The sequence below is a fragment of the Phalacrocorax aristotelis genome, chromosome 1 (genome assembly GCF_949628215.1).
Source record: "Phalacrocorax aristotelis chromosome 1, bGulAri2.1, whole genome shotgun sequence".
In the NCBI taxonomy this organism is placed as follows: Eukaryota; Metazoa; Chordata; class Aves; order Suliformes; family Phalacrocoracidae; genus Phalacrocorax; species Phalacrocorax aristotelis.
In genome coordinates, this window is record NC_134276.1 from 102,128,495 (window position 1) to 102,146,355 (window position 17,861).

At 44.7% G+C, this 17,861-nt stretch overlaps 1 protein-coding gene across 2 annotated transcripts in view; it reads left to right on the forward strand.

Moving 5' to 3' along the window:
* RUNX1 (RUNX family transcription factor 1) overlaps positions 1-17,861 on the forward strand; it is a 173,716-nt gene that overhangs the window by 152,542 nt on the left and 3,313 nt on the right. For both annotated transcript variants that reach the window (XM_075100393.1, XM_075100401.1), the window contains one exon: positions 15,418-15,579. In XM_075100393.1, coding sequence (XP_074956494.1) covers positions 15,418-15,579 — 162 coding nt within the window. The remainder of the gene's footprint in view (positions 1-15,417; positions 15,580-17,861) is intronic.

Consider the following 17,861-nt stretch of genomic DNA (forward strand, 5'->3'; position numbering starts at 1 on the left):
GTTTGATCATGTCCAGAGCCTCCTAAACTCCCATGGAAAGGAACAGTTTTGTTTCATGAGGGTGGTGCATACTGAGTGTGCGTCCATGTGATTTTTGTATTTGTACATTAAACATTTCCCCAAGATGTAATTCCTTCCCTCCTGCACTTGGAATAAAGTGACTTTACAAGAAGGACTGCCTCCAAAGAGCAAGCAAAGGAGGGCTGTTGGGGCAAGATAGGGCAAATGTAAATGTGTCTGAGCTAGCTGCTCCACCCAGACTCTCATCTTTATATGAAAAAAAAAGTTTCCAATAACTGAAACAGGCAAGGTCTGATCTGCACAGACGGTCTGCAGGCATCTGCCCAAGAAGCTGACGGTTGGCTGGTACATCCTCATCTGATTTATGTTGTGTGTGTTAAGCCTTAAATTGTTGAGTCTCTGGCTGGCTGCAGTGGTATTACTGGATGGTTGGTGTATGTTTTCAGCTCACAGAGCTGGCTCTGATACTGGGGTTGCTGGCGCTGAATCAATTCCAATCTCACACCTGTCTGAGACAATGAAGGCCTTGTTGCACACATCTCCACCAAAGGCTGTCATACAACTTATTTTTCATATTTCAAGAAGAAGGAAAAAAAAAGGAGGACTGAGGAAATGCTGTCTCCTCACAAGACACGTTCCCCATGCCTTGATGCAGCGCGCCCCTCTTCTCTTTATGGGAAAATATATTTACAAAACAAAGCCAGTGGAGTGCTTATGGAAAGTGTAGTTTAATCCTGGCAGATAAATGTGACTAAGGCTTGGTCTCCAGGGACTTTGTAGGTCCATGTCTGGTGGATTAAGCCTGGGAGATAGGCACCTAGTTTGTCACACCCTTGCTGGAAAGTCTACCTCTAGCTGGGTTAGCACTATTAATAGCTTCTTATCAGTATGCCTAGCACCTGTGCCATTCACCTAGCATTTTGGGGTTATTTCTTGAGATCTCAGAGACTCTGAAAGGTGCTGGGCTCAGATGCCAGCATGGCTGAGATCCCCTGCTTCCTGGCACATCCAGCTTAGCCTGGATGGAGGATTAGCCTGGCTCCAGACCCCATTCACTCCAGAGTTGAAGGCAGGAGTCTGATCTTTGTCTTGGACGTTCATCATTGCCCTTATGGTCTCTCTTCACCCACTCTTCCTCCTCCTGTTCTGTTGCACAGATGTCTTAGGTGTGCATCCTCTGGAAACTGTAATGTCGGCTATTTCTTTCAAACTGTTGTGTCAAAATAAAGTCAGCTTTGTTTTCTAGCTCTGTTCTGGTCAGCCGGTACTTCTGGTCCTAAATTAGAGCCTTTTCCTGCCCTTTCTGTTACACCCTTCTTCCCACTATGAGTAGATGGCAGAGGGAGGCAGGGGCTGTAGACCTGTCGCATGCAGGTTTTTTTCCATTTACTATGTTAATGGCAATTTTTCACCAACTCAGACAGGAGGCATGTGGCTGAGCATTTCCTTGGAGCGGGAGTTCGCTCCCTACTGCTGAAACAGCCTGAAAATGCAGAGTGGCTTTCCAGACTCTCCCCACATACCTGTTAGCCATGTATCAGCAAAGGCTAACTGAGCCTCCTGAGTCAGCAGAACTGCTGTGGTGCTGTTAGTGACTGGGTCCATCCATCCCCCTGAAAGACTGGTGGTGCAACTCAGCAGCTTTCCCATGTCCCTCTTCTAAGCTTTCCAACCCAGTCTCCTCCATTTTTGCCAGTGCCATCACTGGTTGCATTGCCAGGTCTGTGCAGATGGGGGTGGGTAGATGGAGGACTGGGTGGGAAAGAGCAGCATGAAATGCAATGCAGCATTGTGGTCTCGTTCCTCCTCATCTTGCCTCTTACTGCAGCCTCTGTTCTTTGCCCCAAAACATCTTTCAAGGAGGAAAGTAGGAAGGAACAAAGGAGAGCATGAGGCACTGCAACTTTCTCATATTCAGTGAGTTTTGAAAGGTGCAGAATTAGACCAAAAGGCAGCTCTTCAGCCAATGTAAGTTAGCCTTGCTCTACTAACTAGGCCAGCCGAGGATCTGCCCTTGCACCTTGTCAGGGTGGTCTTCAGCATAAAAATAAATGATTAACTATGTAATGAGTGAATATAAAGACAGATGGTAAAGTATACTTCTGTTGGTACTTGCATGCCTTTGTTTAAGAATACAGAAAAAGGCCCTGCGGTGATGAAATGCAGACGGGAGCATGATGTTATCTTGCACCTATAAACCTTGCTCTGAGTCCACTGGTGGCCACTATCCAGAACTGCTGAGTTCAGACACACGGGCTTGTACTAAGTAGAAATGGTGCGTTTCAATCTTCAGTAAACAGCATTTTTGCCGCAGGGCCCAAATCCTTCAAACATTTGCCTAGGTAATTGTCTGTTTTTGCCTTCTAGTGTCTCATCATCAGCTTATCTGTAAGTTCAGACTGGCTAAATGAGTATGTGAGGATGGGGGAAGAGCTGCTGGAGGACGGGGGAATAAACCATTTCATATTTAATTTGCTGGCAGGAGAGTCTAATGTGAGTGCAGCTAAGCGATCATTTTAGGATCACGTTGGGGAAAAAATGAGTAATACAGCATATTAATTTAAACAGATTAAAGAGCAGCACAAATAAATGAAGGGGTTTTTTGTTTTGTTTCTCTGGCAGTCCCAAAATATCAACAACTGCAAAGCAACAACAGCAGATATATAATTTCTGGTTGGAATAAATGAATTGTTTCAAAATGTTGCCAATTTTTAAAATTGTGAAAATGTAGACATAAGAAATATTTCAGTTAGGACAATTTCTGAAGTTATTTTGTCCCTAACCAAGCCAACAATCTATAACCTACAAGAACCTTGTTTCTTGCCATAGCATTGGATTTTTACATTAAATGTAAATGCCTTTGTTTGGTCTTACTCTTACTTAAATAATTATTTAATATTTGGTCGCGTGTCACAATTATGTTTACCTTTGAGATAGTTTCTTAAATGGGAAAAAGTTCCTGTTGCTCCTAATGATGACTTGTGGTCTTGCTCTCCACACCACAGTTGTCTAAAAGTGCTCCGTTCAGCACATTCAGTGGAGTTTAGCTGTGTTTAGCTAAGTTTCTAAAAAGTTTTTGATGTGTCAATGTTTCATTGGTTCATAACTGCTAGCAGGGAACAATAATTTAACATGGCATTTCTGAGCAGACAGGCTAGTCGCAGAGTGTAGTTTAAAAAGAGGTTATAGCAAGCTTGACTTTTCAAGCTGTTCAGAAATGCCTAGTATATTAAAGGTTAATTTTTAAGATGTTTAATACCGAAAGTGAAACAAAACTGGTTTTTGTACAAAACACCACACATTTCCTGTTCCAAAAAGAAATCTTCCTCAGCCTGGCAGCACAACAGCTGTTTGTTGGTTAATACTGGGAATTAATTTATTTCTTCCACACTGGCACATTTTGCAACATTTGACATGTGTTGACACTTCTTTTCTATACTGGATTACAATTTTCCTTCAACGCTGTCATTCCCTACTCCACCCATTCTGGTAGCACCCACCTGCACACAAACCAGAAATTGTGATCGGGATGTAGGTACCCAAAATTTGGGGTCGCAGCACGTGTTTCCGAGCAGCCTGGTTGTCTTGGGTCCTCCACAGGAATTGTTCCAGGAGAAGTGGTAGGGAGAGACACAGGAGTTGGGACATTGGCACGTTCCCCCCAGCTCTCCTCCAGGCATTGCTGCCCTGATGGGTGGCACAGGTGTATCCTCCCTGTTCAGGGCAGACCCCTCCCTGACCACCTCTCCATGAGTGTGTGTCTGGAGCATTGCTGGCATGTTCAAAGTCCCACACCTGCTTATTCAGGGGTCTCATTTTTGGCACCTTGCTTTGGAAGGACTACCAAGGGGCTTCACCCCGCCAACAGATTCTCTGTGCGTTGATTTGCTGAGCTTCTGTTTGGCATCTTCAGTAGCACTAAAGAGAGAAGCACTTTTAACTTCAAAGTTTCTGCCGCCTGTATCTTTTGCCCTTCAGATTTAGATCTAGCCTGCTCTGAAATCAGTCAGTATAGCATTTAAATATGTCCAGCAGAGCGAATATGCAAGCTAAGCTGGGCCTAGTGCATGTCTTCAGCCCTCCTGCTCCCACAACTGTGGAGAAGGGTTGAACAAGGAGGGAAGTCTTTACCCTCCTTTTAATCCTTCTTTCTCTGGCTGCACTGCTCTGGCCTCTCAGATTCAGAGTGGAGTCAGGGGAGACGTCCTGCTGCCTCCCATCAGTGCCATAGGTTGGGTGGAATTGGTGATGGCCGCAGCACGGCAGGATGCTGCATTCCTCGGCTACACAGCAAGTGCCAAGGGATTTCGTAAAGGAAGCAAAGCGTTTCTTAAATGGTATTTTACATGTATTTCTGGACTGAATGCTCCTGACAACCCAGTGAGTTGGGGCTTTCAGCACATACTTCTGGGCTTGACTCATTTTCCATTTTGGTTTTGCAGATCTCCTCAAAACCAGCTTGACAGTTTAGAGGAGCAGATCATTTAACAGAGTTTTCAACAAGTCCATTTTGGTTTAGTACTAAAAAGAGAAACAGTTTCTTAGTTACCTCCTTTTTTAAAAAAATCCATGCATCGTTCTAAGTCAAACTGACTTTATGAATATACGTTCACATGAAGAAGACCTTACTTCACCTTGTAAATCAAAGCTGCACTCTGGAGAGAGGTTTCATACCACTGGGCTCAGTATCGTTTTTCTCAAGGTGACCTCAGTTGTTAAAGTATGAAGGTTGCATTTGATATGTCACTTACTTTCTCTAGGTCAATAAAATGAACCAGTGGGTCTTTAGATCATCAGAGATCTGCTTATTACCAAGAGTTGTTTTAATCCTGATTTGTGTTGGAATTTAAAAGAATCCAAGCAGATTTAATTTGCCATCCTGAATAAGAGTTTGGAGGGTGATACTGCGCTGCGTGTGCAGAGTGCCCCGGATGAATTCTACTTTATTAGTTTATAGGCTTTCTTCTGAGCACTTGGGATGAGACCATGAAAGTGTAAATGGCTGTTATCTTCAAAGGCCTCTTTTATACTGACAAAACTCCACCTTACCACTTGTATTAATAATCTATTGCAATCCTAATTAGTCCACATCAAGGTCAGTGTTTTGTGGTGGATAAAATGACTGTAAGCTCCAGAGAGTAAGCTTTTTCTTCCACTACTTTCATGTTGAAAAAGAGGAGGGAGCATTGGAAGTGTAAAAGAAGAGATTGATGAGGACGTTTTGTTTATGTGTAGGCTAAAGGACTTTCATATGGAGTGATCAGTTCACATCATCAGGAGCAACCTGTAAGATACCTGAGGCCACATTGTAGTCATTCCTTTATCACCGTTCCTCCCAGAAGATTGCAGAGACTTCCTTGTTCAACTCTGCTCCTTTTTTCATGGCATTGTTTTTCCAGTGGAAATAATCCATCCAAGGAACTCTCAGGCTCATATTTAATTGTCTTGAAATGTAGACAGAAAGCTAGGAAATATTTCACTGTGACGTGAGCGCATGACTGCCTTTTTGAGGCAGTCCCAAAGGCAGAGTCCCATTCAGGCAATGGCTCTGGGGCCAGGCACCAGGGTATCAGCAATCCCCCCCCCAGGACCAGCAGGGTCAGGTCCAGCCCACAGGCACCAGGGTATTGCCCCAGAGAGAAAGGTGCAGATAATCCTGCATCTGCAAATAGTGACTCAATGTGACTTCCAGGTCCTGGCCCAGGAGGTATCTCTCCACTTCGTTTGCTCTTGCTCCACCCCTTGAAAGAGAAACTTTGGAGGTGTAACCAGGCTGGGATTCATTTCACTTAACTTTAGACATCTGTGTTTTGTGTGTCTCCATCCGACACGGTCATCTGCTATCTTTGTGATCGGGCAGAGAAACAGCTGTTCATCGGGTGTGATCCACCCACCTGGCTTGGCTTAGATGTTTCCCTTAGGATGAAATGACTTGCACCCCACAAGTGTCTGTTTTACCCTGTTGGCAATAAAGGCTAGAGTCTAGACAAGTAGCTCAGAGGTAGACACCTACATTGTAGATCTCTCAGGTGGGATGAATCCTCCCCCAAGAGCCAGGACACCAGGAGACAGCATTACACTTTGTACACGATTAGCACCCTAGTTCTGTGTCTGTGTTTCCAGGGCATGATATACCTGCCCAAGGCAGGCTGAAAGCAGCTGCTTTCACCAGCATCAAAGTAGTGAGATGGGCTAACTGATCTGCTTCTCAGTGAGCATTGTATGCCACCTGAGCCCTACGCTTCAGGTAGACTGCTTTCAAGGTGTGAGCTAGCTAGGACAAAGTGGATACATCTCCCCCAAGCTGTTTTTACTAGTGAACTTTTCCTGCCGGGGTGACATCAGGTGATTTGCATGTGCTGTGACTCAGCCAAGTGCTGAGCTCTGTGCCCTGAGTGCTCTGCTGAACTGGAGCCTTGCTTTCTGTGTGCATCAGTTCTCCGTCTGCTAAACTGAGGATCACAATAACACCCTTCTTCAGGGGGAAGTGTGAGGATCAAGGAATTGATTAGCTGGGAGGCAATCACGTACTAGTGTGGTTCAGGGAAAGGCGAAGAGGAGAGCAGTAGCTGGGACCTAGAGCAGCAGAGGGGAGAAGCTGGGGAAGGAACAGGTGGGACAGGAACAGATGTGCTCTGTTGTCCTGCAAGGTTTGCCCCTGACCTGCTGCCACAGTCCCCATGCGATCCCCCTCCAGACTCCTAGAGGTGTGATTTCTAGGTGTGGATTTACTGAGATGGATAAGGGAGCGGTAACTCCCCCAACAGGTCCCACCCCCTAGTCCCTGTGCAGGTCACCACAGATGATACGCCCTCCCGGCAGCAGCAAAACAACCTGCTCTCTCCCTAGCACCTATGAAGCCAGAGGAAACCGCAGTGCCATACAGCAAGTAGACAGGTGTGTATGTGTGTACCTGTACGTATGTGCATGTACACACGTGTATGTGCTTGCGGCGGCATCCTTCTGCCTGTGCCACGGGGCTCTCTCCTGCATCGCGCCATCTCCCAGGCTGGGCACAATGGGACAAAGGGTGAAGCCTGCTCACCGCCGACATCCGTGTGGTATCTGTCTCTGATTTCCTCACTGTTTCATTTTGTGCTTTAGCAGTATGCTTAGAGATAGGGGAGAACACTGCAGCAGCATTGAGTCTGGCAGCGTGTCTCCTCCAGGGGAGCCAAAAGGGTGGAAGGTCAAGGTTGAATTCATTTACTTCATTCCTTGTTGACGTGGGGAGGGAGGGAAGAGGAGGACGGGTGGTGGAATGGAGTCTCCCTCTTGAACAAATAACTGCAGCTCTCCAGGGTGACTCATACCTCCGAAGACAAAGAACAATGCATCCTTAATTTGCAAAACTCAGCTTTCCAACTTCTGCATGTCACTGGCACCCAGAGACTTTGCAGTTTGCCCATAATGCCATGATGTTCTTCAAAGCAGCAGTGACGCCAGCCCAGAAGGAGTGTGCTTACTCAGGAGGAGAGATGGTTTATATTTCATTTGAGCAGCTTATGTACTAACTTGCTAGGGCAGCATATATGTTGATTGTGAAATCAGAGTTTTCACAGTTCGGTATTTGGAGTTGTCTGCACTTCCTGATTCTGGCATCAAGTTAGCAATGAGACCTGAGAGTTTTCTGAGGGGACCCCCACCCTGACCGCCACCCCACAGCCAGCTGCCATTACTAAAATGCTACTTGTTTCTTTACGGCTCATTGTACATATACGATGCTGCTAGTCTAGACAGCTTGTTCAGGCAGCTTTAAACCTGAAGGAATACACACTTCTCCTCCTTCTATCCCCAGAATGTACCCAGCTAGAACAGGTGCTTTCTCCTGCTGCCTTTGGTATGATCTCCATGTATCTTACTATCATTGGAGCACTGACTTTCTTGACATGGGCATGAAGAGAATTGAGGAAATTCAAACAAACCATTAGGATGCACTCATTTGTTTTCTTCCCTTCCCTGCCATCTATTTCTAAAGAGAAGCTAGCAAAAAAATCTTCATGTAAGACTTCCAATCTTTCACTACAATCAGCACTGGAGGACTGATATCCTTAATGGTGCTGACAGATTTGCATAATTTTTGTCCTCAAGACCCTTTCTAGCTCAGCTCTGAAAAGAAATGACCTAAAAAAGAAGATGAGTTGGGGGTAGATGATGAACAGAAACTGAATGCAAAGTACTGAATTAACAGTAGAACTGGTGCTCTGCACGCCAGCACCTAATCACACCACTCTTTTATCTGTGGTTTTCCATGGTCTTGTTCACTATATGCTCGATCCTTCTCAGTGGCTGGTACCCTCGTGTATGTCCATGCAGCACCTAGCATGCTTTGAGAAGTTCTGCATCAACACTAAGCACCACAGCTAGAACAGACTCAGCAACTGTTTTTTGAAAGGTTTCTGCTTAAGGCTGATATCTTTCTTCTTTATTCTCAGGAGTGTGATGCCTCAGTGTGGAGAAACTCCCTCATTCTCCTATCCCACAGGAGGTTTTTTAGGGGCTCGAATGCCTCTAGAACTTCTCTAGCCTTTGCAATACCCCACAAAACCACAGTAATATTGAAATAAAATGAAAGAAAACATTGAGGCAGGAGGTCACTGCCAAAGATCTCTCTTCCAGAGAATAGCTGGGGATTTGGGTGGCTCTTCCATCCCAACCCCCAACTCAAAAATTTCCAGACATGCAACAGATCTGTCACTGTCGTTCTCAACCAGAATAAGTCCTGTCACCTGTTAGCAATCTAAAAGGGGCTTTTCAAGGCCACAAAGAGGAGTGAATGCTCATCTCCTATAAATTTCCAGTGGAAATTAGAAGGCTTTGAAAAACTTTCCCCGGGGCCAAATCAGAGCTTGCACCCACCTCTGTGAAACGTGCAGGTCTCCCAGCTGTTGCGCTGGGAGGTGGCCCTGTGGTGTGACAGTGGTTTCCACAGCCTGGCACACAGAGGGAAACCACCCTGCAGGGTGAAGTAGCTGCTGGTGGAATTTTACAGTTTGCTCTGTAATTTTCCAGTTCCTCATGTTCCAGCACCGAGAGGTATGAGAATACCAGCCTTGTGCGGCTGCTCCCGCTGCTGCTGCTGCCGCTGCCAGTGATGAACTTGTCCTTTGGAAAGTCCCCCTTATTTAAGCTACTGACTAATTTTTTCAGCTGTGGGAGATGACACACCTTTTCACAGTGCTGCATTAGGCTGAGGATTTGCTGGGTCCTGAGTGAAGGAGGGAGATTGAGTCATTTCGGATGCTGTGCTTCAGAGAGAGACTAGGTCAGACTCATGCAGGACTGTATCACCATCCTTTGTGTTGCTTGCACCTGCAACTGGAGTTTCTGGAGCTAGCGGGGAATGAGAGAAAGCAAGCAGGAAGAAGAGGCAGAGACAGGCACTTAAGAGATGTTGGTAAAGGGGGGAAGGAGGGACGGCTGAATTGAAGTTTTTAGGCAAGCGGCATCTTTCTCCTAAGCACAAAACTACGAGGAGTATTTCTGTGCTCATAGTCCATTTCCTCTATTAAGCAAGACACCTCTCTGAATGAACAAGTCTAATCAAGACCATTCCTGCCTTACACTCAAAGGAAGGGAAAGTCACACTATAAAAACTGTTTCCCTTTGGAAAGATTAGCAAATCAGACTGGCGGGGGGGTGGGGATGGACAAATCCCAGACTCAGAAAAGCCTTTCAAAGCAGTTAAGGATCCGACTCTCTCCTTGTCTGCCTCTGAGTTTGACACCAGTAAACTAATCCCAGCTTTCATTCACCCCATGTCTTCTGCCAGTTGCTGCCTTTAAAGTGCTTGCCAGGATGGTGGAGGAATTGCAAAGCTCGATGTTATGCGACTTTTAGGGTTTGTTGCGTATGGCTGACAGAAATTTTTGCAACTTGAGAAAAGTGTCTGGCAACAGCAGCAGCTATTTCGCAATTCATCTCCAGTTCGCTATGCCGAGGATGGGGGATTTTCATCGACATAGATAGTGGTTAATTAGCGGCTCGGAGCTCGGAGCTGGGTCTTGTGGCTCACCTGACCCTGGCTTGGGAAAATCACTTGTACTTTGTCCAGGTAATTATATTTTCAAGCAGGCAGGTGTCATTTCTGAGGCAGATGGGCAAGGGAGGAGAGAGGAGGCGCAGGCAGTCCACGTGCAAGTGCAGCCCGGCAGGAAGGGGAAGGTGGAAAGGCGGGCAGCCTGGCTGAGTCAAAGGCATACCTGCTCCCTCCCAGGCTGCTGCCGGCTCCGCCGCCATCCTGCCTTGCGCCGCGGCCTACTGACTCACATCCTGCTGCTCCTTTCTGAAGCTTCCAGGAACGTGCTGTATCATACTAAGATTTGGCTACGCAGCACCTCTTGGCTAGGAGCTGGCAGCAACGTCTGACCTGCAATGACACACGGAAAACCGTCTCCCTCCACGATCCAAGGGCATAAAACAGATTCAGAGTTGTGCGGGATCCAGCCGGCACAAGCCATGCTCATCCACATAAGCATTTTTCCTTTTGGCTCATAGGTGCAGTAGGACCTGTTATCTGATTTGAATTCAAAGCTTAAAGCTTTTAATATGGCTAAAATAATTATTTTCTGATCAGAATATAAAATCTTGGGGGGGTTTCTTTTAGGCAGCCTAGTATGGATTGTTATATTGGTAATATATAGAAATGATGAGGTGATAGACATTTTTCGTCTCATCTCAATTGCCTTCCTGAGCCGGTACTATGACTCACCGCAGCCCCACAGAAACTTGCTGATTTATACCTCCTGAGTGCCTGACAGCACCACAGCTTTTTCTTTTGGAGGGAGAGGGGATTTTAAAGTGTGTGCCCCCTCTGAAAAAGAATCACACAGAAACAGCATCCCAGGACTTCGTATTTATTATGTCCCAGTGATTTGCGTATCCTCTATGCTCAGGATCAGTTTTACAGGCAAAAGGATGTTCTGTGCGAGCTCAGGAGATACGTTGTGGTTTTGCCTGAGGTCTTGACTCATTTGTCTTGTGCTCTGAGCGTGAAGGGAGTTCTCTTTTTGTACTTGACTATCAGTTACGGCTCTGGAAGCCAAAATATGCCTTGTGTCCCACTAGGACAACTCCATTGCCTGGCAGGTGTTTGTTCGCCCTGCTTGGCCATGCCGGTTCTGCTGAGCAAGGGTATCTTTGGGTCAGAGAATACTCATCTCTCCTGTGCACCCGTGCTCTCGGATACCCACAGGGTCCGGAGCTGCTCCAAAGAGAGATGCTACTTCTGTGCAGTGACTGTGCAGAGCCGGGCTGCACTTAGACAGCACTGGCGGCGTCCCGGGGTGGGAATGACTAAGAGGTGTTGCAAAGGTCGTACGAAGGGCTGTGGCGGCTCCGGGAAGATCCATGCTCAAGCTGGTTATTTTGCAGCGGGTCTCGAAGGCAGCCTGGCCCCGCCGCGCCGCCCCGGCCGCCAGCTGCAAGGTCTCCGCTGCCACCTACCGATGCACGGCTGCCGCCGCCTGCTTCGGGTTAGGCTTTTGATTCCTCCACGGCGAAAATGGCTGGAAAAATGCTAAATACTGGGACCACAGGGAGCATCATGAAAGGGAGAGACCGGCTTTGGTTTTTTTTTCTCTGTTTTCGCCGAGCCTCTAGCCAAAGCTTGTTTCATTAAACTATTAAGCATTATGCAACATTTGTACAGCTTAATTACAACTTTTTAAAACAAGCCGAACGCAACCTTTTCGTGGCAATAAAACATGACGAGGCACGAAAGATGGTTCAATACTTTCTGCTTAATAGCTTGTTAGGCAGGAGGCTAGAGGCCGAGAGCTCGTGACTACACAGCAAGGTGTGAATTATTGCACCATAATTCTCGCCCTGGAGTGTTTTATTGCAATTAATAACTGTTTTCATGTTTTAAATACATTTTCTCACACCATAAAAAGCAGAAATGGAAAGTACTTGCTAATGGGAGAAATACCAGGAGGACTGGGCACAGATCATCAACTGGAGCAACCTCCTTGGGTTTCGTGCTATTTTGATCTGCTTTTAAATGATTTTGGAACCCTGTTTGGCTTTAAAACTGTGTGGGCCCAAAGCCCTGTTATTTCCCTTTGTTGAAGTAGCTCTCCCTGCAAATCTCTTCACAGATATTCTGAGTTGGGAAGCAACTCTGATTTATTTGCAGCATATTTTCACCAAATTAACTTCAGCCACACATTCAGTTCCCCACACCAAGCTACTAACTTATGAGATATGCACCTCTTTATTTTGAAAGCAGAAAAGAGATGGATTCTGAAAGAGTTTGTTACCTTTTTGTGTAGCCTAGTCCTGTGGCAAATTTGAACCCATTCCAGTTTAATTTCGGGTAACCTGAAAGCTGAAGAAAAGCAGATATCACAAAAATAAAATGTTATTTGAGGGCCCTGATCCAGATCCTACTGAAGCTGCTGGAAATGCAAACCTTGCCTTTACTGGGAGCCGAGTCTGCCTCTTGATACTGAAATGGTGCCATAAAAATGCTATTACAGTGATGCTTTTCTCCACGTGTTATTAAAAAACTGTGAAGGTGATGCCTCGGGTTAGTCAGCACAACCAGCTTTATTATGTGTATATAATATAATGCGCTATATTAACATCACTGAATGGATTGCAACTTGTTAACCAGTCTGATGTCAAAAAGCCAATCTTTAGAAGCAAATACAGGCACTGGGAATACAGGTACCAAGACAGAAAATTGATTGGTAGTTTGAACTTTCACTTACAAAAGACCTAATGGGATGAGGAGATTAATAATGGGGGTCTCTCGGGCTGTCTGTCACTGTTTCTACTATCCCAGAGGTCAGTAATACCAGCAAATGGATGAGGCAGGTCAGATACGTTGGTAGTCTCTTTCTGGATGTTACTAGACACGTGCTTGGTCCCTTATCCGGTTTCTAGTCAGGACACAGCACAAAGCTAATTCTAGTAGCACCAAAAGAAGGAAAACAGATTTCAGTTTAGTCTTGCTAGCGTTTAGTAAATCCGTGACAAGGTCTTGCTTCCTCTTTTGCTGCTGCAGCAGCTGCTGCAGCTTTTTCTGCATCTTCTTACTGTTGTTCATTTGTTTATTGCACTTGGCGTTGGTTTATAGACCAGGATCCCATGAGTGCTGGCCAAGGTACAGGACAAAACCATGTCTCTTGTCCTGACATGCCAGCAATGTAAGAAACAGGAGAAAAGTGGCAGACAGAGCTGCCCCACCATGCAATGACAGTTTGCAGTAGGAGAAAAGACAGCACATTCTCTCCTTTCAGCCTGAAAAACAAGGATGGGTGACAGCACCCCCTTCACACATATCCAGATCTCTCTGAAGGCAGACTTTTCCCCTCTTCTCTGCAGTGCTAAGACCTAAGGACAGAGCACCTGAAAACAGGTGATAAAGCATTTCCAGCCAAAGGGGTTCAGTGGCTTCTGCAGCGATAGTGTTGAACGGAGCCCTTGAGAGAGAGGTGACAGAGCCTCCCCTCTGACGCTGTGGCGTCAGCCTTGGCAGAGCACATCAAGGGCTCCCCAGGCAGAAGGACTGGCCTGGGGAGTTTCCACCCCTGGGCTGGGATCCCTCCAGCACACATATCATGATTCCAGTACTCAGCCACATTGCTGAACTGAAATCAATGGGATCGCATGCTGAAATAAGGGAGTAATGATTTAATTAACCCCATTTTAGAACCGAAACACACAGTGTCATACCATTACAATGCTTGCTCTGCCAATGATTTCTGGTATTTATCCTAATTCTGTCCCTGGAGACTGAATTCCCTCATCTGTCTCCCTGTCATCTTTAATAAACACTGACCATACGTTAACAATGAGATGATGTTGCAGTTCAGAGTACGACAGGCTTTGTGCCTATGTCTTTTTGTTTGTTTCTACTGACGTCCATGGAGTCCGACTGGATGTTACTTTTAAAACAGCATGAATCAACTGAATTTATTTTTAAGGAAGTCTGCCTGAAAAAAAATTTAAATATCAGTAATATCTGAATTTGAATATGTTACTCAGCAGAAAAACCTTTACAAGACTTTAGTTTATTATGCGAGTCACTTCACTAGTTATTTGTTAAAAGCTTGGAGTTTTTTATAAATCTTCCCTTCTAAACAAATGAAACAAAAAAAATTTAAACCTCATCTCCATAAAGCACAACAAAATAATAATTTCCAGATGAACTTTCTGATGGAAGATCAAAGTCCTTCATCTCACACTTGGGAAATTTTCCTTCCATACTGATATCTGTTTTATCTGAATGCAGTTCATCCAACGTTTGCTTTTTTTCAAAAAGGCAATTACCTAGATGAAGCTGCAGAAGCATGCTCTCAGAGCTGAAGAAAATAGAAAAGATTTTACTAAGAATAGTAAAAAAATATCTGGGTAGGTAAAGGGGGGGAGGAATCTTTCTCACTTTGATTTATACAAAAATTAGATGTTTCTATACACTGAAAAATGCCAGCTTCATATGCAAAAAAAAGAAGCAAGCAGAAAAGAGTCGTTTCTGCATTGGTGCAACTGGTTTGGACACGCTTTGTGCCATGCATCTCTGATTTCAAACGTCAACCAAACTAGTCGTGTGGCTAGAAAACAATAGGTTAGTGCTTTTTCCATAAATGTTATAGGCATCTGCGTGTTTTGAGATTTCGCTTCCAAGAAGCAGCAGTTTCTACAGAAAATGGATACTTGTAGGGTGTCTGCATTTTCAGCTTAGCAATGCCATAGAGTTTGTGTAAGGCTTTCTGTTTCGGAAGTTCAGCCACTCCTAGTAGAGGTATCCATCACTCTGAATTGTATTTCTCTATTTTAGTATATAAAAAGTAGATGTAGAAAATACCTGTTTATTTCATTAAGCCTGGGATTTTCAAAAGATTGAGGAAGTCATAGTCCCCAGTCCTATTCATTCACTTAGGAGTCTGCCTTCTGGAGGACACTAGTTTCGGTCTCCATCTCTGTCTCTCAAGCATATTTTCATCTTGTTTTCCTCTCTCTACTTACACTCTTGCACAGAAACACTCACAGTTCAGTATTTTTGCCTCCTTGATGCCATGCAAGACATGCCGTTTTGGCTAAAAGGGCTGCAAACACACAGCCTAAAATATCAATGCATCTCAGCAATGAATAGTCTTTCACCTTGGAAAGCTTAATCTGCTTTTCCCTGACTTCTTTTCCCTGCCCACTGTCAATGTGAAATATCAAAAAGCTTCACAAGAAAAAAATCAACTGATCAAACCTCACAGATGCACAAGTAGTATTTCAGAAAGCAATTCAACTAAAGATCTCTTGACAAAGGGGATTATGGAACTGAAATGTAATTATCTTGGCATTTAAGTTTCTATTTCCACCATGTGGTCTGGTTCACATATTTGATTGCAAAGTTTTATCATTCAAAACAGCCTATAGGTCTCTTTTTCATTGCAGACACACGGCAAGTACAGCCATCTCCGCCATGGTCCTACGACCAGTCCTACCAGTACCTGGGCTCCATCGCCACCCCCTCCGTGCACCCCGCCACACCAATATCACCCGGCAGGGCTAGCGGCATGACATCCCTCACCGCAGAGCTTTCAAGCCGGCTGTCAGGTAAGTACCTAAAACTTAGGTGTGTGTCCCCCCACTGGACCTCACCAAAGCCTCAAGGCTGACTCCAACGCAAACCAGTTGCAGTGTCCTAGGGTGGTGCCCCAGCTTTTCTCCAGTTGCAGTGAAGCCTACTGCGGGCCCTCTGCAGCAAGCCTTCTCCAACGCTTTACTGGGATTTGTGCAAAGAGTAAAGAAATATGGTTTGGGCCCCTATATAACATTGTCAAAAAAGAAAAAAAAAAAGATGAGAAAGCAGCACTTTGAAGATATATGGAACTATAAAAATAGTTTGGAGTGCTGAAGAGCTATCATATCTGCCAAGAAATGAATGCCACAGATATTTCAGTTCTGTTTCCTTCCCTCACTCTAAATTCAGACCAGAGCACAGCAGGTTATGGGTGGACACACTGACTGCAGGATGGTGGGGTTTGACATTTTAAGTGTTGCACCGGATTGTCTCGTTACATCTTCGTCAAATTGTACTGCAGGGCTTTACAAGCCAACATAAAAATATAGCATGGAAGTGAAAGCTACCCCCCTGGTTTCCACCATACTCAACTGACCATCTGCTGACACTAACCCACACATATTGAACCAATATGTGTGTGTGTTCAATAGCAGGAATTTTCTTAAAATGAATGAGAGCCATATAATTCAAATTTGCACACGGCTTTTTCAAAAATATCTTCTTTGGGCGCACATATTGCTCTCATTTGAATACTCAGGGCTTCTTCTAAGATCAGAGAGAATCACTTGAACGTGCTCCAGCCTGTCCTATTGTTGTCATATAGAGTCTGCTTTGAAAGAGTCACAGGGACGATGCCCAGCAAAAGTAAATTATTTGTTAGGTCTGGGTGCTAATTACATCTTAGAGATAGCTGAAAATACAGGAATTTTCAGAAGAAAAATTATGAAATTTCTTGTTTTAAAAAAGTCTATAAAAACTCTCATTCTTCATTGACACACTCTTCTTTTAAAATGAAAACACTCCTTTTTACTTTCACCGCTGTGCTTCCCTCCCTTTGCACTCCTTTCCACTGGCAAAGTGCAGAAACAGAGAAAACAGCGGGTGAAAATAGATCTTCTTCACAGCAACCAAAAATGTCAAATAAAACAAATTATTTCATCACGTGTTTTTACTTAGAAAAGTAATTTTTCTTGACAGAACTGTTTGAAATCCATATTTATCAGCTATTTTGATTTTCAAACCCTACACAGGGATGTCCGACGCATGTGTACTTGTAGGTGTGGATACATGAATCAGACTGAATGGAGATGTTCATCACGCTTTACCTTTAGCAGTGCAGTGACGGAGGTTGCCCTCAAATGAGTGAATGCACTCAGTATGGAAATGTGATCATTTTTGCATTGCATGGTGAAAGTACCATTTAAAACCTGGCAGATTGTCAGACACCACCTTCAACCTTAGCTACCCTGAAGCGCCTGCCATTCCATACAATAGGGTATCTTGCCATGCTAAATCTGAAGGTGCTGGGTCTCAGCGAAGGAAATGTGTTCAGGGGTCCCATTAATCTTCCAGAAAAAAGTGGAAGGCAAACTCAAAAAGGAAGCACACAGCATGCGTCAGAGCTTTTCTAAGAAATTTTCAGAAATTAATCAAAGTGTGCTGGCTGTGTCGTTGACGAGCTTTCAGAACTTGGCGCTGGAGTGTGTCTGCTCTAGCTTTAAATCTGGTCAGAGCCCAGAGCTTTGTTTTCTCTCTGCGTCTTCTCATGAGTATTTCCTTCAGCACATGGCTCCTCTTCTGCAGACTCCACGTCTTGTCTGACAGAAGAAATTGTCTTCTGGAAAGATTTTTTCGTAATTATTATTGTTGTTATTTTAATCGTGCATAGCTGCCAGCTCTAGGGACTGACACCTTCCATTAATCTGAGTCACGAAGAAGATCCTTCCTAAAGAGGCCATTATCTGCTCCGCTTGTTTAATCCTTGCACACCAGGGAAGGAGACGATGGGACTGGGCATACTTCCACTGATGTCAGACAAAGTGGAACAGAATTTGACTGCCCTATAAAACATTTCAGTTAGCAGGATGAGAAGGGCTTCTAGCGCAGATGAAAGGAAAAGAAAAGGCCAACCCCCAAATATATCATTCTGCTTTAAAAAGGCAGTACTATTGTTGTCCCTTTTTACATTCTCATTAGAGCCAAGATTTTCATAAGTTAGTAACAACTATGTAGACATTACATGAGGACCCAGATACAAAGATCTTAAGTGAACCTGATTGATCTTGACTTTGGTAGTGTTGAGAGTCAATGGGGA